General features: G+C 39.8%; 1 protein-coding gene and 1 long non-coding RNA gene across 19 annotated transcripts in view; one reads left to right on the top strand and one right to left on the bottom strand.

The window, feature by feature from the left end:
- LOC138757144 (uncharacterized) overlaps positions 1 to 15,109 on the bottom strand; it is a 53,267-nt gene extending 38,158 nt beyond the window's left edge. The window contains exons 1-2 of the long non-coding RNA XR_011353372.1: positions 15,033 to 15,109; positions 7,370 to 7,593 (exon numbers count right to left, since the gene is read on the bottom strand). This is a non-coding gene — a long non-coding RNA (uncharacterized lncRNA). The remainder of the gene's footprint in view (positions 1 to 7,369; positions 7,594 to 15,032) is intronic.
- Positions 1 to 26,685, top strand: part of nedd4l (NEDD4 like E3 ubiquitin protein ligase) — a 533,566-nt gene that overhangs the window by 437,371 nt on the left and 69,510 nt on the right. For 13 of the 18 annotated variants that reach the window (XR_011353364.1, XM_069924007.1, XM_069924003.1 and 10 more), the window contains 3 exons: positions 7,904 to 7,972; positions 16,346 to 16,480; positions 19,439 to 19,555. Coding sequence is in view for 17 of the 18 variants with exons in the window: in XM_069924007.1 (XP_069780108.1) it covers positions 7,904 to 7,972; positions 16,346 to 16,480; positions 19,439 to 19,555 (321 nt within the window). In the remaining variant the exon portion in view is untranslated. The remainder of the gene's footprint in view (positions 1 to 7,903; positions 7,973 to 16,345; positions 16,481 to 19,438; positions 19,556 to 26,685) is intronic. The other 5 variants (XM_069924013.1, XM_069923997.1, XM_069924012.1 and 2 more) reach the window with 3 other exon arrangements.

Here is a 26,685-nt window from a genome sequence, read left to right on the forward strand (position 1 = left end):
GAAACCCCTGAAGTCGCCAATGTCCGCGCTGAGCTGGGTTCGTTTGGCGAGGCTAGTCCACCACTCATTTTGGATCTCCCGGAGTTTGCGCTGAAGATGGCTGCATGCGCGACGGAAGGCTTGTTTCTTCTCTGGACAGGACGGCTTTGTAAGGTGAGCCTGGTGGGCAGCTCGCTTCTTTGCCAGCAGCTCCTGGATTTCCTGGCTGTTTTCGTCAAACCAGTCCTTGTTTTTCCTGGAGGAGAAGCCCAGTACCTCTTCAGTGGATTGCAGTATGGTAGTCTTCAACTGATCCCAGAGGGTTTCAGGGGACGGGTCCGTGAGGCGGATTGCATCGTCGAGCTTTGCTTTGAGGTTTGCCTGGAAGTTTCTTCTCGCTTCGTCTGACTGCAGGTTTCCAACATTGAACCTCTTTCTGGGGGCTTTATTGTTCCTGGGCTTTGGTTTGAAGTGAAGGTTGAGCTTGCAGCGAACCAGCCGGTGGTCAGTGTGGCATTCCGCGCTAGGCATGACCCTGGTGTGGAGCACATCTCGTTTGTCACTTTCTCGCACCAGGATGTAGTCCAGGAGGTGCCAGTGTTTGGATCGGGGATGCATCCAGGTGGTCTTAAGGCTGTCCCTCTGCTGAAAAAGGGTGTTTGTAATGACAAGCCGCTGTTCTGCGCAGAGCTCCAACAGGAGGCGCCCATTGTCGTTGCACTTGCCGACGCCTGCTTGCCCAGGATTCCTGGCCAGGTTTCTGAGTCTTTGCCGACACGAGCGTTGAAGTCGCCCAGGATGACAACCTTGTCGGCTGTAGGGGTGCGTTGGATGAGGTTGCGCAGGTCGGTGTAGAACTTGTCCTTTTCTGCTGGTTCCGCCTGGAGGGTTGGAGCATAGACACTGATGAGGGTGATGTGACGCTTGTTCTGAAGGGGGAGTCGCATGGACATGATTCGGTCCGAGAGGCCTGTCGGAAGGTTTTCGAGTTTGGAGGCAATGAAGCTCTTGACCATGAAGCCTACACCAGATAGGCGTCGTTCAAGTACATTATAAACTATAAAGGACCTCTATGATCATTAAAAACACCGCAAAATCTAATTTAATTCCATGAATGTATGTTTTGAATTTGGATTTGTGACCAGAACAGTAAATTGGCAAGAGCAGTTCTTAAGATGTGCAAAAAAAAACAAATTGTCATTTGTTCCACCTCTACCTTCAGTATCATAATCACTTTGGTGGAAGATAGAACAGTGTGACACAAAAACAGGCCTTTCAGCCTGCAAATGTGCACCAAGCATGATGCAGAAATTAAACTGTGTTGCTTACCTCTCTACCCTGCATATTCATGTGTCTTCTAGGAAGCCTCTTCCACCACTCATCCTGATAGCCCATGACAGGCACCCCACCACTCTATATTTAAAAAAAAACAACTTTCCCCACATTAGTCCTTTAAACTCCTCCTCCCATCACCCCCCCCCCCCCCACTTAAATGTACATCCTCATGTATGTGACCTGTTTACCCTGGGGAAAGGATTCTGGCTATCTGTGCTATTAGCACCTCTTAAAATTGTGTACACTATTATTGTCTCCACTCAGTCTCCAGAGAAAACATCAAATTTGTCCAAACTCTCCTCATCACATATACCCTCTAATCCAACATCCTGGTAGAACCATAGAATGCTACAGCACAGAAAACAGGTCATTTGGCCCTTCTAGTCTATGCCAGCCATTGCACAGCTAGTCCCAACAACCTCCTCCCATTCCATAACCCTCCAGTCCTTCCCATCCATTTATCTATCCAATTAAATCTCAAGATCAAGTCTGCAGCTCATTCCACACTCCCACCACTCTCTGAAAGAAGAAGTTCCCCCTAATGTTCCCCCTAAACTTTTCCCCTTTCACACTAAAGCCATGTCCTCTTGTATTTATCTCTCCTAATCTGTGGAAAGAGCCTACTTGCATTTACTCTGTCTATACCCCTCATAATTTTGTAAACTTCTATCAAATCTCCCCTTATTCTTCATTCCAAGCAATAAAGTCGTAAATTATTTAATGTTTCCCTGTAACTCAACTCCTTAAGATCCGACAACATCCTAGTAAATTTTCTCTGAACTCTTTCAATCTTATTGATATCCTTCCTGTAGCTAGGCGACCAAAACTGCACACAATACTCCAACTTCAACATAACATCCCAGCACCTATGCTCAATAGTTTGAATATAAAGGACAAGATGCCAAAAGCTTTCTTTATAACCCTGTCCACCGGTGACGCCACCTTCAGGGAAAAATCTACCTGTATCCCCAGGTCTCTCTGCTCCTTCACCCTCCTCAGTGCCTACCATCTACAGTGTACGTCCTTACTTGATTTGCTTTTCAAAAATGCGATACCTTACACTTGTCTGCATTGAACTCCATCATCCATTTACTGGCCCATTCTCCCATTTGGTTGAGATCCCTCTGCAAGCTTTGAAAATCTTCTTCACTGTCCACTATGCCTCCTATCTTTGTGTCATCAGGAAACTTGCTGATCCAATTTACCGCGTTATCATCCAGATCATTGATATAGACAACAAACAACAATGGTCCCAACACAGATCCCTGAGGTACACCACTCATCATAGGACTCCAGTCTGAGAAACAATCATCCACTATTCTCTGTTTTCCCCCACACAGCCAATTTTGAATCCAGTTTACAACCCCTCTATGTATACCTAGTGTCTTAACCTTCTGAACTAACCTCCCATGTGGGACCTTGTCAAAGTCCATGTAGTCAACAGCCACACCCTTTCTTTCATCTACATTCTTAGTAACTTCCTCAAAAAACTCTACAAGTTTTGTTAAACACAACCTACCACATACAAATCGATGCTGACTGTCCTTAATCAGCCCATTGCTGTCCAAATACCTATATATCCTATCATTTAGAGCTCCTTCCGATAATCTACGTACTACTGACATCAGGCTCACTGGCCTATAGTTACCTGGTTTACTTTTGGAGCCTTTCTTAAACAGTGGGACAGGGGATTTGCCTACCTTTATTTGCTGTGAGGCAGCAATCATCTCCTTTTCTTTAATCTCCATATGTTTCATGACACTTCTATTTGGTTCCCTTCCAACCATATGTGAGTGAACACTGATGCAAAACAAAACCTATTTAATATCGTGCCCATTTTGTGAGGCTCCACACATAGTTGACCACACTGATCCTCTAGGGGACCAATTTTGTCCCTTGCTATCCTCTTACTCTTAGTAGAAATCCCTTGGATTTATCTTCAGATTATCTGCCAAAGTACCCTTATGCCTTCTTTTTGACTTCCTGATTACCTTTTTTTAGCTTTCTCTTACATTTTCCATATCCTGCAAGTACCTCATTTGCTCCTTCTTGCCTATACTGGTGATACACCTCTCTCTTCTTCTTAATCATATCACCAAATATCCCTTGAAAACCAAGGTTCCCTATGCCTGTTAATTCTGCTTTTAATCCTTGTAGGAGCATGCATACTCTGCACCCTCAATAGTTTGCCTTTGAAGGCCTTCTACTTGCTGGACAAATCCTTGCCAGAAAACAGCTTATTCCATTCGACTCTTCTGAGATCCTTTCTCATTTCCACAGAATTGGCCTTTCTTCAATTTAGAACTTCAACTTGAGTACGAGAGCTACCCTTATCCACAACTAACTTGAAACTAACGACATTATAGTCACTGGACCCAAAATGCTCACCTTACAGAGTCTTCTGCCACCTGACCTGTCTAGTTCCCTAATAGGAGACCAACTATTGCATCCTCTCTCATTGGTACCTCTACATATTGATTTAGAAAACTTTCTTGTACACATTTGACAAACTCCAACCCATCCAGTCCTTTTAGAGTATGGGAGTCCCATTCAAAGTTAAAATCTCCTACTGCCACAACTTTCAGTTTCCTACAATGATCTGTTATCTCCCGACAGATTTGCACCTCCAGTTCTCTCGGACTATTGGGCGATCTATAATACAAACGCATTAGTGGCTCACTCCTTCCCGTTTCTTAGTTCCACCCATATGGCCTCTGTAAGTGAGTCCACATTGCTGTCCTGTTTAATATTTGATATTTTCCCTGACTAGCAATGCTACTCCTTTCCCTTTCATCCCTCCCCCTCTACACATTGGTACCCTGGAAGATTGAGCTGCCAGTCCTGCAACCAAGTCTCACTAATAGCAATAACCTCATAATCCCATGTGTAAACCCATGCCCTAAGATTATGTGCCTTACCAATGATACTCCTCGCATTGAAATAGATACATCTGAGATAATTTCTCTCATGTACAAACCTCTGCTTTCTGTCTTTACATGTAATCCTCACATGACCCTTTCCGTCCTCCACCTCACTATCTGCTCTATCACTCTGGTTCTCCTCGCCCTGCAAATCTAGTTTACAGAGGTAGATTTCTTCTGTACCTTTTCCAAAGCCTATACATCATTCCTGCAATATGATGTTTCACATTCATAATTTAGCTGTGTCATTATAAATATGAATGTTGTGAACATTTTATTGATCATGTATCTGTTTTCTTTTTCTCGATCGCAACTCAATTTATGAGCAAACAAAAATCATCCTAATTGAATGAAATAGCAAAGTGAAAGATAGCACTGTACTTGAGTTAATGAAACTTAAAATAAAATAAATTATCTGATTGTTACAAATGCTAAAATTTGTGTCCCAATTTTTAAATGTAGATTCTTCATTCTTTATTATTACCCTTTTCAGATTCACATGTACTGCACTCTTATTCAGGAAGCAAAGTCTTCCTTTGATCCAATGGCCAGTTTTATGGAGGAGTAAATCTGAAGCTCAAACCTAAACTCTGGGTCTCACTGACAATCATGATTAACAGTTTCAATGGAGTCATTAGTTTGGGAATGAAGTTTGTGCAGGAGTCCAAAGTCCGTGGGATTGGGTACCGCAGTGTTTAATTGAAGGGAATATTTGTTCATCTGCCATTGCATGCCAGGCCAACAATCTAGACAATTTAGAAATGTTAATGAAAAAGGAAAACAGAAAGTTGTCAATATACTAGGGAAATTGGCACCATGCATTCAGATCATGTGGCTGAGGGGCAGCATTTGATGTGACAGGACAGGTATTGATCAGCGGTGAATTACATGTACATTGTAGACAAGGAAAAAGAAGCCATTAATCTGGATCATGTAGACCAGGGGTGGCCAAACCGCGGCTCGCGAGCCACATGTGGCTCTTTAACCTTTAATGTGTGGCTCACTGCCGGTCTCCCCACCTTGCCCGCCCAACTCGCGCTGCTGGTCTCTCCCCATCGCCCACCCAACTCCCGCTGCCGGTCTCTCCCCCTCACCTGCCCATCTCGCGCTGCCGGTCTCTCCCTCTCGCCCGCCCAATTCATGCTGCCAGTCTCTCTCACCCGCCTGACTCCCGCTGCCAGTCTCTCCCCCTTGCCCACCCGACTCCCGCTGCCTGTCTCCCTCGCCCGCCCAACTCTCGCTGCCAGTCTCTCCCCCTCGCCCGCCTGACTTGCACTGCCAGTCTCTCGCTGCTGGTCTCTTCCCCCCACCTCGACCACCCGACTCGCGCTGCCGGTCTCACCCCCTCGCCCGCCCGACTCGCGCTGCCAGTCTCTTCCCCCCTTGCCCACCCGACTCGCATCTTTAATAGTCTGATATTTGTAGCATTGTATTTTAGTCATAAAAAATATGATTATAATAAGACTAATTTTGTACGTTGGAAATCTGATGAAAATATCTCTCATTTTTTTGGTTTACCTTTTTTTTACATATTTATGTCTTTGTGATTATTGAAACTAATACAAATTAACAGTTTTAAAACAGGCAGGAATAAATATTATTACATTTAATATGCATTTCTTAAAATCTTTGTTACAAAATGTGTATGTAACAATAAAAACGTATGTGTGAATTTTGTTCTTGTCCTGCAGCTCTCAAACATCTGAGCTTTATCGTTTGTAGCTCTTACATTAAGCAAGTTTGGCCACCCCTGATGTAGATAGATAAGAATGAATCCAGGCAGGTTACCCTGACCAACTGGATGATGTAGTGTTGTCAGATAATGTAGTCATCTGTGTTTTAGGCTGCAGATTCTTGAATCCTTCAAAAGTATTCCTGTCATTCCAGCAAGGCAGCTGAGCTGCAGATTTTTTTAATGATATACATCGTAACTATTGAAGCCATTATTTTGTAACAAAAAAAAGTGTATATATTGCAAAATCTCTAGCAAACGATTAGCATTTAATTTAGGTGCTGAAAAATCTTCCATAATTTTTGCCTTTACCCAAATAATTCATAAGATGCACTAAGAGGGAGTAGCGGTTAGCGCAATACTATTACAGCACCAGTATCCCGGGTTTGAAATTTGTAAGGAGTTTGTATGTTCTTCCTTTATATGCCTGGGTTTCCTCTAGGTGTTCCAGTTTCCTCCCACCCTTCAAAATGTATGAAAGTTGTAGATTATTTGGGTAGCAAGGGTTCATGGCCAGAAGGGGCCTGTTCCCTGCTCTGTTTGTCTAAATTTAACATTTAAAAATTAAAATACAAAGCTGTTTGACATTTTTAGTCAAAGAAGACGCAGACCCTTTGCATTAAGGCTCCAGTTACATTTAGATGTTTTGCCAAAAAAGTTTGATAACAAAAAAAATCTAGTTTCAGCTTGAATGTTGCATTAAGTAACTTCCTGTGCTTTAAAATAATATATCAGCCAAAGAGAAATAAGTCGACATGTGAAAGTTGTTTGTGTCTTTCAGTTTGTCATTTCACTCTCCTCACCGTCACATACAGTATCTTGATCGCTTGGAACAATTTTAGAAACTTAGCACAGACTATTCTGTATTAATTATTAATGTCATGAGAGCTTTGGTAGGTTTATTTTGGTTCTTACTTGTGCCAACTAAATCGTGGTAATTTAATGATACTTATTTTGGACCAGGTGGCACCAGTCAAATTCCAGTTTGTGCTTTAACATTCTCTTGGCATCAAATATCAGTGTTTATATTTTTTAAAAAGTTTCCGAGTTTAATTGGAAAACTGTCATTGAGCCATTGAGTTGAAAATTTCCTCCTCCTTTTCGACTGTTCTCTTGAATTAAAAATGAAATTAATTCTTTGAATACCATATATTTTGGCATATAAGTCGAGTCTTGAAACCTTCACAAATCACTCAAAAATGTGGGGGTGGGGGTTTGACATACACCAGATTCAACTCAAAAAAACTCTTTGATGTATATTCGCTGTATAAGATGACCCTGGAAACATCTCCCCATAACTCTTCCCCACAGCCAGGCACCACCATCACCCACCCAGGCATTCTACAATTGTAGAGCCCGAGATCTCTGCTGCTGCCTGGGTCCCCAAGATCCCCGCTCCTACCTGGGAGCCCAAGGTCGCCGCTCCTGCCGGGAGCCCGAGATCGTTGCTCCTGCCTGGGAGCCGACACATAGCTGTGGTTCCTGCACCAAGTGCACTTGGCAGTGAGGTGACTTCTTCGATGCAGAAAGCACTGCACCCGATCATGAGAATGGAGTTGCCGTCACAGTGTCCGCCTGAAGCCGATGCTGAAGACTTGGACCCAGCTCCGTTTGGCATCTTTCTTGCTAGAATCAAAGGATTTTTTTACTGTTTTTTTGTTACTTGATGATTGAGGTTTTGTAACAAAGTTTGGATTGTTGCTTGGAGGCTCAGACACCATTCTCTGGCACATTTCTTGCATAAAATTGGGGGGGGGGTCAACTAATATGCCGATATATGATAAAACCATGAAAATGAGGACCCAAGGTGGAATTGTATGCCAAAATATATGGTATTTACTATACAGTAATGAACACCTAGCCTTGAATTCATTTTATTTTTATTGCACTCAGAGTTTTTTTCAGTAAAGTTTAAAAATAGTGTATGGTTTATCAGCAGACCACCCAATCACGGCGACCTCGCTCTTCAACTGTTACTGGCAGTGAACAACAAAATGAAGTCACGGTAATTTATTCTGCATTGGAGAATAGTTTTCTTTTAAAGTCATTTATTTATTAAATAATTAAGTTAAATTACTCTTTACGAACCTCTTTTGAAAATTATTTAGTTGCATTATTCCTTTGCCCTATTTTGCTCCTCTACTTTTTTTTTGTATAATCGGTACCTACCACTTGCAGCTTTGCGATCACGGAAAGTAAGTTGAATCACAATTAGTTACTGCAAGAGTAAGCCAAGAAGACATAATTCAACTAATCCTAGAGGGAATTGGTGCTGAAACAGAAAAAAATGTTCAAATTCTGCACTATAAAGAAAATAGCTTCCATTAAAATTATCACTAAGTTGAAGAAAGCATTGCAGCAGTTCAAAAATTCTGAACTGAAATTCTATAATTTAACTGAAATTCTATAATTTGGTGATATGAGGAGACCATGACAAAATCAATGGCATACACTCAATCTAGAAGCAGAGAATTTATCGCATGATATCAGCACAAGGTGCAGATCTCCACCAGTGTCATGTATCCAACTTTGAACTTATCATTAAACCGAATGAACAAGTTAAAAAAAAGCATAAATAGAAACTATATCTCTCAACAAACTCAGCAAATGGAAACACTACCTCCAAACACACTCAGCAAAAAAAAAATGGATTCTCTGGCCTGTGACATTCAAAATATTTTCAATGTTTTCCCCAAGCAAGTTTTGGAAGAGAGCTCATCGAGGGTAGCTGACTGGTTAGATTGTACATCTGTGTACATTATATTCATTATTTCCAAGCACTGATAATCGATATAATCGCTATGGTGCTGAAGGAAAGGGCACAGTCTTTCATTGCATTGAACTTTATTTTATAGGTTTTACACAATTTATAAGATTTTTTTACCCCCGTGGTCTCAAATTTGCCCATTTCAGTAGGATTCTGCCACTGTAAGACACCATTTTCAAATTTAACCTTTTAAACCTTTCTCTCTTGCTCATCTGTAATTGTTAAGATGATCACACTTGAGGAGGAGGATTAGAATAATCTTCATTTATTCATTACCAGCAGCAATGATTTAATTACAGCTGTTTTACCTCTAAAATTGTCGACATTTAAAAACCTAGCTTCAGTTAATCTAAACCTATGTAGTGGATGCCCATGTTTAAACTTGATCATAATAACTATAATGTGTTCCTGATTTGCACCCTTCTTTCTCGTCTCCACAAACGTGAAGTCATCCCAAAACTGCCACCCAGATCCTAATTTGCAAGTAATCTTAATCACTCATCACAGCTGAGCTTCCTGGTTTGAATGAGTTTCCGCTTGAACTTCATCTCAATTTTTAACATCTTTCTTGTTTTTAGTTTTCTCCATGTTTTTGCATCATCCTACCTGTGTAACCCTCTCTCGCCCCGTAATCACTGAAGGGCGGCATGGTTGGCATAGCGGTTAATGCAATGCCATTACAGCGCCAGCGAACGGGACCAGGATTCAAATCCCACGCTGTTTGTAAGGAGTTTGTGCATTCTCCCCTTGTCTGCGTGGGTTTTCCTCGGGAGCTCCAGTCTCCAAAACATACCAGTGGTTGTAGGTCGGTTAGGTGTAACTGGGCAGCACAGACTCATGGGCCAAAAGGGCCTGTGACCTTGCTGTGTCTTTTTTAAAAAAAATGGCTTTGGACAGAGAAATTCTATGTGCTAAACTACGGAACTCTTTGGTTTTTAATCTGGAAAACTTTTATCCATTTGACCTGACAGATGGAAATATTCTGCTCCTCAGCTTGAATTCTCTAACACAGCACAAGGGATACAAAATTACATGAATATTGTGTGAGATCAGGGTGTTGCTGTTTTCTTGTGTTCAACTTAAATAAATATGGATAACTTTAGTCATTTGCAGAACCCGTTTACTCATCACAGAAGCAGTTTTGCTTTTAAAGAAGTGATTCCTGTTCAATTGAATCGCAATGCTAAACTTGCACCATAGATTATCGCCATATGCCGAATGCGTCCCACAGCTCATGAGTTGGTTTTTTTGGTGCAACAATAATCCAACTAATGTAGATAATTGGATAATATCTAATTGGACATTTTCTGTACACCAATGACTCCTGCTCACAATGAAGACGCCAAATAAACAACTTTATCTATACTCCTCAGAATACATCTCAAAAATACAACTTAAGCAAATTTAATTTTAAGTAAATAAATTTTATAATTTAGGATTCCCAAATTGTCAAATCCACTGCTGTAATTTGAGCCTTGATGATACTTTATGTTCATTCTGAAGCATTTGTCATTTCATATTGGTAAAGGAATTTATTTTAAGATGAATTATCTAAAATAATATTTCTATTTAACTCTTGCAATATCCTAAGTTGATCTCCAAGACCCCATCGGACAAAAAAAACCCTACAATATATTCTCAAAATTATGACTTTGATAAACAGTAAAGAATATCAAAGACCCAATTTGAACATTTGTATTATTCATAATGTGGGTGCCGATTACTTATTCATTTTGTAAGGGGGTAGGTAATCTGTTCATTTATGTAAGATAGAAACAATTGTGAAGCATTTTTAAATAAAAAGAAAAAAACCCCAGAAAATATGGTTTTGAATGGTAAGCTATTATTTGTTTTGTTTTATTCATAGACTATATTAATATGAAGTAAGAAAGTGTTACTGTTTAACTTTTCAATATCTGGTAATGATGAATCTCAACCCACTTTGCAGCTGTGTTTCTTCACTTACTCCAGAATTGTCGATTGATGGTACTAAGGTGAAATGTTTCAATGCATCTGTTTCATTGGTGATGGCAAAGATTAAATTTCCATTTAAATTGATGTTCCTGATACTTCCTTCCATTTCTGAAGGAAATTATCATCAATGTTCTACACTCATTAAATTGAATTGTTTCTTACATTTTTCTGACAGGAGAATGGATAAACCTCTTCACTGATTATCCTCTTCCCCACAAATTATATCCAATTTATCTCCATTTCTTTCTATTTCAACAGTATGTTCACATGGTTAATGTTCTTCTGAACTATCATGTTCATCTGGTCAATGTTTTCTTCTTCCTACCTGCTTTCTCACTACCAATCTTAACATTTTGCACTGAATCTCACTCTAGCCATTTTATTCCCAACAGATCAAGATAGTAGAACTTGATTGCTGAATTAAATTTTCTTTTTTTTTCATTAAATCTATTTGGCCAAGCAGTTCTTAAGCAAAGCAGTCGAGTTATCTCAACTTTTCTTCAATTCCTATCATTTCAGGTTACTTCTTGATCTTTCTGCTGTGTTGCAGTTAATTCAAACATTTTCACAAAAAAAATTGTGTTAACTGAAAAATAATTCCTATTTCCAAACTTAGTTAAGAGTGGATTTAGCAGAATCATTCAAAGTAATGAGTGCTTTTGGGAGGGTATATGGAAAGAAATATTCTTTTTTTTAGAGAAGGCTCATCAGAGGACATAGATTTAAGGCAGTGGTTCGCACCCTTCTTTCCACTCATATTCCACTTTAAGTAATCCAGTGCTCTGCAATTAGTAAAGGATTGCTTAAGGTGGTATGTGAGTGAAAAGAAAAAATTTGAAAACCACTGTTTTAATCTTACCTCATTGACTCGGTTTCATAGCTCCAAAGGAAACGGGCCAATCACAATTTTTCTCAAGCAAAATATTTCAGTAGCAATTGGGTCTAGAGCAGTGATTCTCAACCTTTGTTTCCCTCTCACATACCACCTTAACCAATCCTTTACTTATCACAGAGCACCCATGGCTTAGGGATGACTTAAAGTGGTATGTGAGTGGGAAAGAAAAAAATATTGAGAACCACTTATTTAAGGTGAATAACAAAAGTTGGGGGAATTGGGATGGGAGGAGGATGGATATTACAAGGGAGCTATTCTGATTTGAAAATTATGAAAGGTTGGTCAATATGTGCATCAGTACCAATTAAGACATGCAAATGGAGAATTATTTGCCGAAAGGTTGTGAAGTGTATTTTTCTTTGTTGAATTTTGAACTGACAGCTATTTTCAAAAAGATGGAATACAAGAGAAAGTTGACAGAATCACAAGGATTTATCAATATTGTTCTTTGCTAACAAGACACACCTTAATGCCATTTTAAAACTATTACTTTAAATTCCAAATCCAAATAATTTTTAAAATGACTGATGATTATACATATTCCTTTGAGCAGTTGCATCTCCTCTGACTTTTATAAAGCAAAATACTTAGTGTGGAAGAAATTTCATGCAGAGATGTACATACTTGGAGCTTCCTCAAATTAGGATCCTACAAATGTTAATGTTAATGAACAAACCAGAAAAGTTAAATGAGGAGCCCATATTGTTTAGAAACTAAGTTGTAGCCATGACTATAGTCAAGGTGGTTAATGATCATTTTTTCTTAAAATTAGATTGATCTATGTTTTTAATAAAAACTGTAATTTGCCATGTTTTTGAATAAATGATGTCATCATCATTTCTGGAAAAGCTTGTTTGTCTTCCTCTGTATAAATAAGAGCTTATAAAGGAAGATTTCTAGTGTTCTCGTGGCAGTGAATCCTGTTGCCCTCTTCATGATATCATTGTAATTAACTATTAGAGCGAATCTCAAAGTCTCTGTCTTTGAGTTATTTTCCATGACAGATTCCTATTCTTACAGTGGTCATAAGTTCTTCTGGCAAACTTTTGGATTGTGGCTGCCTGTTCCAATTTCTCTCCTTGGCGCTCCAAGGCTGATGGATTAGGGTAGCTTAAAGAGCTGGGAATTCTCCAGGCATCAAGGCCTGTTCTGAAAATACGTGTCCCCTTTAGGGGTTAGCTTTCCTGCTACTTTTTGGAGAATTCACTGAGTTTCAAGCTCTGGCCCAGTGACCCTGCTTCTCCACAATTCCTGCACTAATCTTGAGACCTACCTTGGGTGGCAACTGTCCTTTGCTTCTTTCTCTTCCCCAGCCAGCTCCACCCCTGTGGGAGAAACTGCCCCTCTTTTGGTAGAATTTCCTTCCCGCTGTTGCATTATTTTTTCCCAGGAGGTGAATAATCCTTCTCTAATCATGTTCATTAAAGTGGTGACGACCTCTTCCAAGTTCTGATTTTGCTGATTTAAATACACCAGTTTGTTTCCTTGTGCCTGCTGGTGGTGGGGGCTAAAATCTGAACAGCTGGTGGACCCTTCTCAGCCAATGGTATTCCAGTTTGCTCTTCTACTCTCTTTTCCTGCCTTTATCTGTGTCTGCCTGTTTGGGCATTTTTTTGTGTGTAGATCATCACAAGTTTTGCTAACACTCCCTTTAACTTCAATTCCTCTTTCATCAGCCCCTTCTCCTCTTAAAGTAGTGCCTGTGGACTCATGGCATGGTGGGCTGGTAGATGGAAGGGAAGCTGGTTGTCCAAATCATTAAATCAGCTATTTCACTATTGGGCGAGGATGGGGCACTGGCCAGTACGGGGAGTCAGAGATAAAATCCTATGGCAAGCTTCGTTTCAGTCCCAATCATCTCTTTTCTCAGGCTGCTACTCTCATTTTACTTTGGAGGATGGTGACTTTTGGCCGCCACCTTCCATTTAAAAAAAATCCTAATGTATAACCAACATCCCAATTTTTGAAGTTGTTCTAAATTAAAACTCTTTCCGCACCCCCCCCCCCAACCCCATACGGCCGTTCCCCACGTGACCACCCATACAAATCACTACTGAATGTTACCGCATAATGATCTTTTCTGGTCTCTTTTATTGCAGTATCAGCTGGTGGTACAGTGGGATGCCCTACCTTCTTCCTTTGAAGCATGAACTTTCATATCCTTTTATCTATCTTCTTACTCATTTGGATCTTGCAGTGAACTATTTTATCAGTGATATCAGATATGGCTGATTGATTGCTGTAAGTTTCCCAAGTTCTTTCTTCAGTAAATAGTTCTGTTAAAATGTCAAGGTTATTCAACCACAGGTTATCCTATAAACAAAATTACAATTGAGTGCTCACCAGTTTTTTTTTCTCTTCACAAGCTTCGAAGTCAACTCTTATTTTTGTAGTATGACAAATTAACTGATGCCCCTGTTAGTACTAACATAGGAACAGCAATAGAAGATTTGCCAGACAGTGAGAAATTCAAAATAATAGTTTTTATTAAACCCTATTTAAACATTTAATTAATCACCTAACAGTTCTCATTTAACTCCAAATTTAAACCCCACTTTGTGCAAATGTAATTGTATAAAAGTGCGGGTGTATTAAAGTCCAAACTATTTCAGTTTAAACTTGAGTTTGAAAAGTTATTTTCAAGGCCCAGTATTTTTAAGTCATGTTCAACTTGAAGGTCTATTAAATTGTAATTCAGAAATGATTATGAATCATCAAAGTTATTTTAAATTGTTGCTTAAAGTAATAATGAAGTGTTTGTTCAAACTCACAAATCTTGTTGAGTTATTTCCCCAGGAAGAGATTTCTTCTTTCACTCTCACACTGGTAATCTTGAACTCCCTCTTAAATATTTTATTTAAAATTTTAAGCCACATTACATTCAAATATATTCAAATATGATAATTCATATACAAAATGTGATATGTACCAAATCCCCACTCCCTCCCATCCACCCCAATACCACTCCCTCTCCCTATTACCCCCAACCCCAAAGATAGGAGATCGACCCATCAATAACATAATTAAATGCCATGGAATTGGGTAACGCCACCACAACATGCCAAGAAAGTTCAAAACTTTAAATCCATATAATCCAAATAAGGGCTCCGCATTTTCTGATTAAGAAAAGATAATTATAATGTAAATTGTACCCTATCTTTTCCATGGAATATATGATCTCAATTCCATATGCCATCGTCGCAAACTTTAATCAGTCTTATTTTTCCATGTAATTGCGCTACATTTTCTCACAACTGCCAAGGCTAATCTCAAAAACACAATTTGATACCTACTTAATCTCAAGTTCAAATCCAACTTTTTAACCTAATAAAAATAACCTCTTAGCCTCTTAAGAGTTCTGGAGTTTTTGTCCATGACGAGGCTGCCTTCTCTTAGCAAAAAGAGACAGTCAGAAGTGGTTTGACTTACTTTAAAGCCATTTAGAACAGCACCTCCTCCTTCTCCAGAGAATACTGTCAATCTTCTTTTCCTTCTGGTTTCTTCTTCTGGACTTCTGAGCTTAAGATTCATCTGCCTTCAGATATATATACACTCTTAGACTCATATGAAATTACATCACCAATGAGGTCACTCTTAATTTCTTTGAAATAATGTGGCCATTTACTGTTAGCAACAGTTTCTTGGAAATCACTTGATCTTTATACCTCTGGCTTATACATATCGCAACTCCGACAGATGACATAAATTCTGGATGTATTGTAGGGGTGTGTGTGTGTGTGTGTGATCCTGTTCCAAACCCACTACATTGCTTGAGACATTTTTATAAGAAATATAGCTTAACCTTAACCTAGTATGAATATTAACACAGATCCATTGCTGTAGTTAATTAATTTTTCAGAGCCCTAGTTTCCCTTTTTCTTCTTAGTACTCTTGGTAGTCAGATATCTTGGTTCAGCATGAGTTGCCAGCGAGATACACTAGGGTACCAGGTGCTATCCCTCCTGGGTACTGTTCCCTATTCAAATAGGTCAGTCCCTACGAGTTCAATTTCCCCTTATGTTTCAGATCCCATTTTAATTGGGATCCTGCTGACTACACCACATTTGTCATGGAAATTAAAGATGGAGACTTTGCTCCAAGAGTTTATGAACATAATACCATGGAGAGAGTTCAGCAGCCTTCACTACCACCAGAACTCTAAAATCTATCTCTACATACACTTATTTTATACAGAGAGACAAACAAGCTTTTACAGAAATTATAATTACATCATTCAATAAAAAGCATAGCAAACTACATCTATACCTTGACTACAGTTTTTTTATTAAAACCTTAGATTTGTCCAATTGTAAGAAAAGCTCATCATTAACCACTGTTAGTGTCACGCCTACAACTTACCTTCCAAACAATATGACTGCCTGATCACAAACAACTGTTTGCCAACGATGTTAGTTTCAGCAACTCTGCGTGAAATTTCTTTCACACTTAGTTCTGTATTTTATCAATATAGTTATTGAATTTTGGAATCTCTATTGATTTTTTTTGGAAGTTAATGTTGAAAGAGATTTTAAAAAGGAATAAATGGATAAAAAGAAGAGTGAAAATCCTAATAGATCATCATTCTCAATCAAAATAGTTTAAATAGTTTAAATAAAGAGATGTCTGTCTGTTTTGGTTTTATGGACATATGCAAAATGCTATTAATGTACTGCCATTCCAGCTCTGCATAGATAACCATGCATTTTAAGCTTGCATATTCACTTAAATTCATCTTGCACAAGCAGTCACCTGCAGCCTACATGCTCACAACACCTGGCTTGCCACCAGGATGGGAAGAACGGAAAGATGCAAAGGGGCGTTCCTATTATGTAAACCATAACAACAGAACTACTTCTTGGACACGTCCAATTGTGCAGGTATGAAGAGTGTACTACAGCAGGACAATGTGCCCCCCACCCCATCCCTGAATAACAAACTACCTTTTTTTTTACCCCAGAGCTTCTATGCTGGTTCAGCCAGAATCTGTGCTGTTTTCTGTGTGGAACTTAATTTTAAAACTTTTTATGTTCTGATGTCAAATATTGACTTGTGTTAAAACAGTTGCCTCCACCTATCAATAATGTGGCTGACACCATCTGTGAACATATATCCACTGGAGACCAATGTGCACAGAACCTTTTGCAGCCAATATGTTTCCATCTAACCTAGCAAGTCACTATTTGAGATTGTTTTAAACATTTGACGCAAAATCCAAGCAGCAAAGCTTATTATTTTTGGTTTCTGAGTGTTTTTTTTGTCTGAAACCACAATTTTTACCATATTTCTTTCATGCCTGGTAACAGATGGATATTGAGGGGTAACACACCTTATTGTTGCTGCTCGTTAGTCACTGTGGTTATGAGGAGCATAATTAACAATGTAAATAAATAGAACCTTCTGATGACCTCAACTGTTGAGACATTTTTATAAGAAATATAGCTTAACCTTAACCTAGTATTAATATATCAAGCAAAATATTATGGAAATCACTTGGAAAACAAATATTCAGTTATATTCATTGTTTACAATTTGGGATAATGTGCTAAAATCTTTTTTTTTTCAGTTAACTTTATTTTTTGGATCCACCAACTTTGATTTTAATAGAAATAAGAAGAAAAGTGTTCAATTGCTTCATTACAAACTATTTTATTCACCACCTTTATGTGATAATATGATTTTCAGTAGTGATTTAAGGAATCTTATTTGGAGTATTAAACATTCTGTTGTAGCCCACAACTTTTGTTTGTCATGGTCAAAATCCTGGACTCAAAAATAGAGTCTGAACACCTTTACTACATAGATTGTAGCAATATTAAGAATAACTTAAGGAATAGTTTAAAAAAAAGAGAGAACTTCAACTGAGAATCAAGAGATGCAAAAGTATCTATATCATGTCCTTGGCGAGTAGTATTAAGGAATTCTTAAAGCATTATATGCATACCTTAAAAGCATAGTTTGGTGGGGGGGGGGGGGGGGCGGGGGGTGGAAGGACTGGTCCATTCAAAGACAAAATAATTTTACACCATGAGCCAGAGGAACTGAGTGAGGTATGAACTGAGTACTTCACATCAGTAATTATCAGGGAGAATAACATGAAAGATAGTGAGATAGCTGTTAGAGATGCTAATATTTATAGCATCTTGATATTAAAAAAGAGATGGTGATCGATAAACAGAAAACATTAAAGTGCATAAATACCCAGGGCCTGATTTGATCAAACCAAGATTGCTGGGCCTTGACAGAAATTATTATATTCTCTCTCATCACAGGTGAGGTCACAGAAGACTGGAGAGTAGTCAGTGTTGTTTCTTTATTAAAGTAGGGCAATAAGGTAAAAAAAAAAAGGTGAGGTTTACATTTATGATCAGGAAGTTATTGAATTTGGAATAACGTGGGCTTATTAGGGATAGTCAACATAGCTTTGTGTCGGGCAGGTCATGTCTTATGAAATTGACTGAGTTTTTGAGGAATTGCCAAAGATGATTGAAGAGGGTAGGCCATTGGAATTTGTCTACATGGACTTCAGTATATTTTTGAAAAGGGATCTCATGGTAAAATAATCCAGAAAATTAAGATACTGGGATCTATCATGACTTAGTTTATTGTAATCAAAATTGATTTGGCCAAAGAAGACAGAGAATAGTGGAAGAGGTGTGGCTCTGGCTAGAGGTCAGTAACAAGTGCTGTTCTGCAATATAGTGGTGGATCTGGGGATAGTGAAGAAAGCTGCCAAAGGATACAGCATTTGGAGACATGGGTGGAGATACGGCAGGTAGCATTTAATCTGGACAAGTGTGAGGTGTTGTCTTTTGGCAGGTCAGGATCATATACAGTAAATGGCAGGACCCTCAAGAGCATTGTTGTGACAAGGGATCTTGAGGTGAAAATCCATAGATCCCGGATTTAAATGTGTATACTGCATACTTTCGTTCATTGGTTAGGACACTGTGTAAAATATTTGGGGTGTCGTGCAGTTTTGATTGCTGCATTACAGGAAGGGCATGGAGGTTTTTGAAAGGGTGAAGAAGAGATTCACCAGAATGTCCCTTGCATTTGAGATAATTCACTATAAGGAGAGGTTGGGAAATTTGGATTGTTTTCTAGCGCATCTGTGGCTGAGGGGATACCTGATAGAAGTTCATAAAATTTTGAAAGGCATAGATAGAGATAGATAAATAGAGAGTAATTTTCCCAGGGTAGAAATTTAAAATACTAGGGAGCATAGCTTTAAGGTGAGAGGGAAAGGTTTGAATAGTATTTGAGGCAAGTTTTTTTTTACACAAGTGGTAGCTGCCAGAAATCCATTGCAGAGGGATGATTGATACGATCGTGACATTCAATAGGCGTTCAGACAGGCACGTGAGCTTGCAGGGAATGGCAAGGATGTGGATCATTTGCAGACAGATGAGATCAGTTTAAACTGGCATCCTGGTCAGCACAGACATCCTGGGCTGAAGAGGCTTTTTCTGTGCTATTCTTTGTTCTAATGAGCGGTGGTTGAATGTTGGCCTTGTGTGTAATTTCTGAACAACTTTTTTTCTTCCTAAAATATAAATACCCACACACACATATATATATATATATATATATATATATACATACATATATATTTAATTCAAGAAATGTGAATGAAATTGTTGTGAAACTATTTTAAAATATTTAAGACGGCAATTATCAGTTCAGTTCAGTTAATGCACGTTATATTCTGTATTTGAGCTGTATGTAATTTTAAAGCTTGGACATAAACAATTAATTAGCATTTATGATAGTGTGATAACCTGAACTCTATGCCAGTCTTCCTGAGCCAACTAACTCCTTCTTCTTCATACTGCCAGCATGCAGACGATGGGGCATCAGCCACTGCAGCCAGCAACAGCCTTTTAAGCGAGCCTCAGATAAGACGGCCTCGCAGTCTCAGCTCACCCACTGTAACCTTATCGACCCCGATGGAGGTGAGAGTTGAGCGTCCTTCACTTCCCTTAAGACTTTCAAATACCTTAACATTTCATTGTTTTGTTTCTTCTGTCACTACCGATTTTCTTCAGAAAATTCAGCCTTTCTTTCACCACTTTATCACAGCTATCCCAGTTTTAATTCTCTACTTTTGACTATCATTATCTTTCTTCCTTTTAAGCAGCTTTTGCATGTACTCTCTTTCATAAGGAAAGCTTTTCGGATCTTCAGTATTAGGCCAGTGAACATCGACTATTGTATATAATAGTTGTGCTACAGGTTAATATGAGCTATGTACTGTCTGATTGTATTGGTTGTAATTGGTCAATTATGACATTGCTTTACCTAGTATGATATTGCCTCCTTTAGTCTCAATATTTTTTGTTAGAGGAAAAGAGAATCATATTATACACAAAATTCTGTGAAACCACATCATGATAAATGCATTTCTTTTGTTTCAACAGGAATAACGTTTTTAATAGCATGCGGCATTTAATCAAAAGCTCAATCAGCTCATAACCTGAAACAGTAATATATGGACTAGGTTTTTACCATCTTTGTTTAATAAATTTTAATTAATCTGATTCTTACAGTGATAAAAAATGCTCATCTTACTGAAAACTGTGATCGAGCACTTCACATTTTAAAGAGATTCACAGAGTATCTTAAATTAACCACCTTAAAGATGGTATTCACACATGTGTAGCAGGTGTGGGATAAATTCAGACCCTAATTTTACAAAAGTAAACATATGGCTGAAGAAACGAAAATGACCAATTTTTTAAACAAATTGTAACATTCAGTTGTAATTAGAAAATCAACCCAGGCATTGATCAGAGGAAGCTCTTCAGTCTTCCCTCTAGCTGGTATGCAGGCACTTTTTTTCTACCATTGTAGAAAAAAAAGTCAGTACGTTGTTCAGAATTAGATTTCCATCCACTAGCCATCAAAGGTGCATGCTAAGGAGAATAGTGAGGGTTCTCTTGGTGTGGAAGTGTCAGCTCTGAAGTGACCAGCTTCTTTGAAACCTTCTGTCACTTCATACAGCATGTGTGTGTGTGGTGCAGTGCGTAACTTAACAGAAGAGCAATATCTGAAAGGTGACTGAGCACTTCATCTTTCAAGTAAACCATCAAATTGCTATTTGTGTTTGGCATGCTAACTTATTGAATCATCCAAACTTGTCTAACAGTATGGAATGAACATTTAGAAGTCATTGCCATTAAATTAATTTTTGTATTCATTGCTGGCAATGTAGATCATTGCCACAGTTTTTCTACACCAAGAGATAGTGGAGCAGATGGCTATTCTGTCGATTGAATGGTTGTCTGCTGGATGTTCACCAATCCAATTAACCCTGATCTTTCCCCATCACCATGCTATATTTTTTCAATAAATACCACTCCAGCTTCCTTTACAAATAAACCTACCCTGGTAGGAGGCTGGAAGATAGGCAGAGGTGGCTGGAAGATAGACAGCAGAGAGTGATGGTGGAAAACTATTTGTCAGGGTGGAAGCCTGTGACGAGCAGTGTGCCTCAGGGATCAGTGCTGGATTCCCTGTTATTTATCATTTATATTAATGATTTGGATGAGGGGGTGGTTAAGTGGGTAAGCAAATATGCAGACGATATGAAAATAGGGGGAGTGGTGGAAGGTGAGGAAGGTTTTTCTTGGATTACAGAAGGATTTGGTTTGTTTGGAAAAATGGGCTGAAACATGGCAGATGGAATTTCATGCAGGCAAGTGTGAGGTGCTGCATTTTGGAAAAAAATAACCAAAATAAGACATATACAGTTAAGGGGAGGGCATTGAGGAATGCAGAAGAACAGAGGGATCTTGGAGTTATGGTACAGAGTTCCTTGAAGGTGGATTTCCATGTTGACAGGGTGGTTAAGAAGGCATTTGGTATGCTGGCCTTCATAAATCATAGCATAGAGTATGGGAGCTGGGAAGTGATGCTGCGACTGTTTAAGGCATTGGTGAGGCCAGGTTTGGAGTATTGTGTTCAGTTCTGGGCTCCAAATTATAGGAAGGATATAGATAAGATGGAGAGGGTGCAGATAAAATTTACAAGGATGTTGCCTGGCTTACAACATCTAGAGTACAGAGAAAGATAAGGAGACTGGGACTTTATTCATTGGAACATAGACGGTTGAGAGGGGATTTGATAGAGGTATTTAAAATTATGAAGGGAATAGATAGACTAGACGTGAGTAGACTCTTTCCCCTGAGGGCAGGGAGGTTGGAACAAGAGGGCATAAGTTAAGTGTAAGGGGGTAAAACTATAGAAAAAATGTTAGAGAATGCTTCTTCACTCAGAGAGTAGTGGCAGAATGGAATGATCTTCCAGAGGAGATAGTTGCGGCAGGGCCCTTTCTGTCATTTAAGAGAAGGTTGGATGTGTACATAGATGTGAGGGGGTTGGAGGGTTATGGGTGGAGAGTGGAAAGTGGGAACTAATGGAGTTGTTCAAGTGAACCGGCGCAGACTTGAAGGGCAGAATATGGCCTGTTTCCGCGCTGTAAACTGTTATATGGTTATATAATACCTTCCAGAAATTAATCACTTGCCAATTAAAGTTCTTTTCTGGCACCATACTATGGTTCTTTTAGTCAGATACTTTATTAAAGCTTCTTCAGAGTAGTGGCTTGCTAATGACGTCTAAAAATACTCGTATTGCAAATTTTCAATCACATTTTTGTTATTAACTACCAATATTTTAGCTGTCAATATTTTATCAAGACATCTATCCATCAGGAAAAAAAGATATACATAAAGACTAATATAAACGGCATTTTTTAAAGGGAAGCTATAAAGCTCATCGATATAATAAATTAAATGATACACAATCATTTTAATGTTTTCTTCACAATCACAATCTTTATCATTTAAAGATTCAACCAGAACTTCAGGCAACTTCATGCAGGCAAGACTAGAAGGTGAAATCACTTGCGATCTGAGAGGTGCTGGCCCATTGGATACAAAATTGGCTTAGTGGAAGGAGTCAGATGAGAGTGGTTATGGGACTTTTTTCTGAATGGAGGCTGGTGACCATTAATGTGCTGGGCCCAGCAAGGGTTGGCGCTGGGCATACTGTTGTTTGTTATCTAGATTAATGATTTGGATGTGATAAACATGATCAGTAAATTCTAAAATGATATCAAAATAGGAAATGGACAGTGAGAAAGGATATCTAACACAGGTCTAGATCAGTTAGGAAGGTGGGCCAAGAAGTGGCTGATGGAATTTAGCTCTGACATGTGTGAAATGTTGGACTTTGGTAAGTCAAGCCAAAGTAGGACTTACCAAAAAGCAACACATGACTCATGAATTGTAGGGGAAAGAAAGAGTCCTGTAGAACAGTGAGACATAGTGGTACAGGTGTATAGTTCCCTGAAAGTGGTAATTCAGTTGGTCAAGATGGTGAAGAAGATATTTGGTGCACTTCCCTTAATTGGGTATCATGTTGCACATTTACCTTCATTGTACTGAGTATAAAAGTTGGGACCTAATAATTCAGCTGCATGAGATGTTGATGAGACTGCATATGATGCCCCATTTGCAGTTGTGGTTGCCCATCCATTGGAAAGACATCAAGAAATTCGAAAGGATCCAATGGAGATTCACAAGGATCTAGAGGACTAAACTAGAGGACTAATCTAGATTAGTTAGGTTCATAAGAGACTGAGGGTTGACATTTAGAGGATTTATAAAATCATGAGGGGTATAGATAAAATGAATTTTCAGTCTTTTTCCCAGGATAAATGATTGCAGAGCTAGAGGGCATGCGTTTAAGTTGGAAAGGTGGAGATTTAAGAGGGACCTAAGAGTCAACTTTTTCACTCAGAGGATGGACCTTATCTGGAACAATTTGTCAGAGAAAGTTGGAGAAATGGGAATTATTTTGATATTCAAAGATATTGAGTCTCGAGTCTCATGGACTAAATGCAGGCAAATGGGACTTACCTTGGTTGGCATGGTGGAGTCAGGCCAACAGCCTGTCCCGTGCTATATGACCCTATTATCTGAATTCTTTTTATACCTTCGTGTGCATTTCATTTCACTTTTACCAAAAGGACCCTACTTTTCAAAAAAAAAAGGCATATTCTCAGAGTTTAGTCATCTCAAATTTTATACATATCAGAATGAATGCTGAGCTGCAACAGAATCTTAATTCGCTTGAGAAAATAAGTTAATTTTTATTTTCTTTTAATCATTAACAATGGTGAGTTTGGGAATAACTGTCCAATATATGTTTGGAAAGCAATTTCAATTAAATATCTTGACTTAAACATACAAGGTTTATCTGTTAAAAACCATTAAAATATTATGTGTATACAACTTGACCACTATAGCTTTAAACACAAACATTTTCTTTGGAACCTTTGAACCATTACTCTAGATTCATTTGTGACAATTAAGACATACACTTCCAAGTGTTTTCTTGGAAGGTGATTAGCTAAAAGAAGATTAATGTTGTTACATGGTGTGGTAAGGGTTTGTGTGGATCCCACAGGTTAAGAACCAGTCAGGGTACAAAGCACATGTATATTTTGGGGATGCAAATGGGGAAACAGGGTCAAAATGCTAAATAAACCTATACATACATACATACACAATTCTTTTCTTTCTTTGGCTTGGCTTCGCGGACGAAGATTTATGGAGGGGGTAAAAAGTCCACGTCAGCTGCAGGCTCGTTTGTGGCTGACCAGTCCGATGCGGGACAGGCAGACACGATTGCAGCGGTTGCAAGGGAAAATTGGTTGGTTGGGGTTGGGTGTTGGGTTTTTCCTCCTTTGCCTTTTGTCAGTGAGGTGGGCTCTGCGGTCTTCTTCAAAGGAGGCTGCTGCCCGCCAAACTGTGAGGCGCCAAGATGCACGGTTTGTGGCGTTATCAGCCCACTGGCGGTGGTCAATGTGGCAGGCACCAAGAGATTTCTTTAGGCAGTCCTTGTACCTTTTCTTTGGTGCACCTCTGTCACGGTGGCCAGTGGAGAGCTCGCCATATAATACGATCTTGGGAAGGCGATGGTCCTCCATTCTGGAGACGTGACCCATCCAGCGCAGCTGGATCTTCAGCAGCGTGGACTCGATGCTGTCGACCTCATGAAAACCAACAAGGTCGGGTCAGATACAGCAATGAGCTCTCTGAACCCTTCTCCATTAACAATGGCGTGAAGCAAGGCTGTGTTCTCGCACCAACCCTCTTTTCAATCTTCTTCAGCATGATGCTGAACCAAGCCATGAAAGACCCCAACAATGAAGACGCTGTTTACATCCGGTACCGCACGGATGGCAGTCTCTTCAATCTGAGGCGCCTGCAAGCTCACACCAAGACACAAGAGAAACTTGTCCGTGAACTACTCTTTGCAGATGATGCCGCTTTAGTTGCCCATTCAGAGCCAGCTCTTCAGCGCTTGACGTCCTGCTTTGCGGAAACTGCCAAAATGTTTGGCCTGGAAGTCAGCCTGAAGAAAACTGAGGTCCTCCATCAGCCAGCTCCCCACCATGACTACCAGCCCCCCCACATCTCCATCGGGCACACAAAACTCAAAACGGTCAACCAGTTTACCTATCTCGGCTGCACCATTTCATCAGATGCAAGGATCGACAATGAGATAGACAACAGACTCGCCAAGGCAAATAGCGCCTTTGGAAGACTACACAAAAGAGTCTGGAAAAACAACCAACTGAAAAACCTCACAAAGATAAGCGTATACAGAGCCGTTGTCATACCCACACTCCTGTTCGGCTCCGAATCATGGGTCCTCTACCGGCACCACCTACGGCTCCTAGAACGCTTCCACCAGCGTTGTCTCCGCTCCATCCTCAACATCCATTGGAGCGCTCACACCCCTAACGTCGAGGTACTCGAGATGGCAGAGGTCGACAGCATCGAGTCCACGCTGCTGAAGATCCAGCTGCGCTAGATGGGTCACGTCTCCAGAATGGAGGACCATCGCCTTCCCAAGATCGTATTATATGGCGAGCTCTCCACTGGCCACCGTGACAGAGGTGCACCAAAGAAAAGGTACAAGGACTGCCTAAAGAAATCTCTTGGTGCCTGCCACATTGACCACCGCCAGTGGGCTGATAACGCCTCAAACCGTGCATCTTGGCGCCTCACAGTTTGGCGGGCAGCAGCCTCCTTTACATACACAATACACAGGGGGTAAATACACACTTCGGATAACGAGGGAGAAACTGACAGAAACTGGGGAAATTACTTAAATACATACAATCAACCGTTAGAATCAAGATGATACTACGTGCCCCCACCCCTTGACCAGTACAGACATGGCTCTTGCTACGTAACCTCAGGACTCACCCCAACCCAGTGCAAAAGGTGGTACATGTCACGAGAGGTCAAAAGAGCACATGGTCCTTTATAGTTATGCAGGCAGTATTGGGGGCCAATCACTCAGGGCGGGTTGAGCCCCATTTTCTGATGTGGCCAATGGCTTGAAGCCAAGTGCAGGGGTCAGCCTAGGTGATTAACCTGGACCAATTGGATGAAGGTCAGGGCTGAGTCCAGATGGCCTGCAACTCCTGGTGATTTTAGGTGGGCCAATCGCAAGGGTCACCTTGATGGCTTGGGGTGAGTCTTGACTTTGATTGACATGCAATGTGTCCTCCAACTAGGAGCGCTGCAGTGCCACCCTGTGGTGGCTGCAGCCTCTCCATCACACATGGAGATTTTTTTTCCGCTTTCCAAATACCTGAGTTTCAAAATTCAGTCACCATCTCAGAGTGTAGGAGAGTAAATGTAAATTAGTATCTGTGAAGACAGTGTTTTTTGTGATTTGAAGAGTGGAATAAATTGGTGGCTTCTTTTTTTTCCCTCAGTTATTGATGGAAATTGATGGCAACAGAATTCTGAATGTTATGGATGCAATGTGATGTACACGTGATAGTAGTTGCTCAGATGTTGTGTGAATTTGAAAGCCTTTCTGACTTTCAACTAAAACTTTAGTACTCTCCAAGCAGAAGGTATATGTGTGGGTATGTAAGTGAGCATAAGAATGAGTTTGCATTGATGTTTGAATGGGTTTTACATCAACATGTTGCTTGGTTCTTTTCATCTGTATAATATTCCACGTGGGCCGAAGTTGCTGGATAATTTGTCTT

Source organism: Narcine bancroftii, chromosome 3 (assembly GCF_036971445.1).
Source record: "Narcine bancroftii isolate sNarBan1 chromosome 3, sNarBan1.hap1, whole genome shotgun sequence".
Classification (NCBI taxonomy): domain Eukaryota; kingdom Metazoa; phylum Chordata; class Chondrichthyes; order Torpediniformes; family Narcinidae; genus Narcine; species Narcine bancroftii.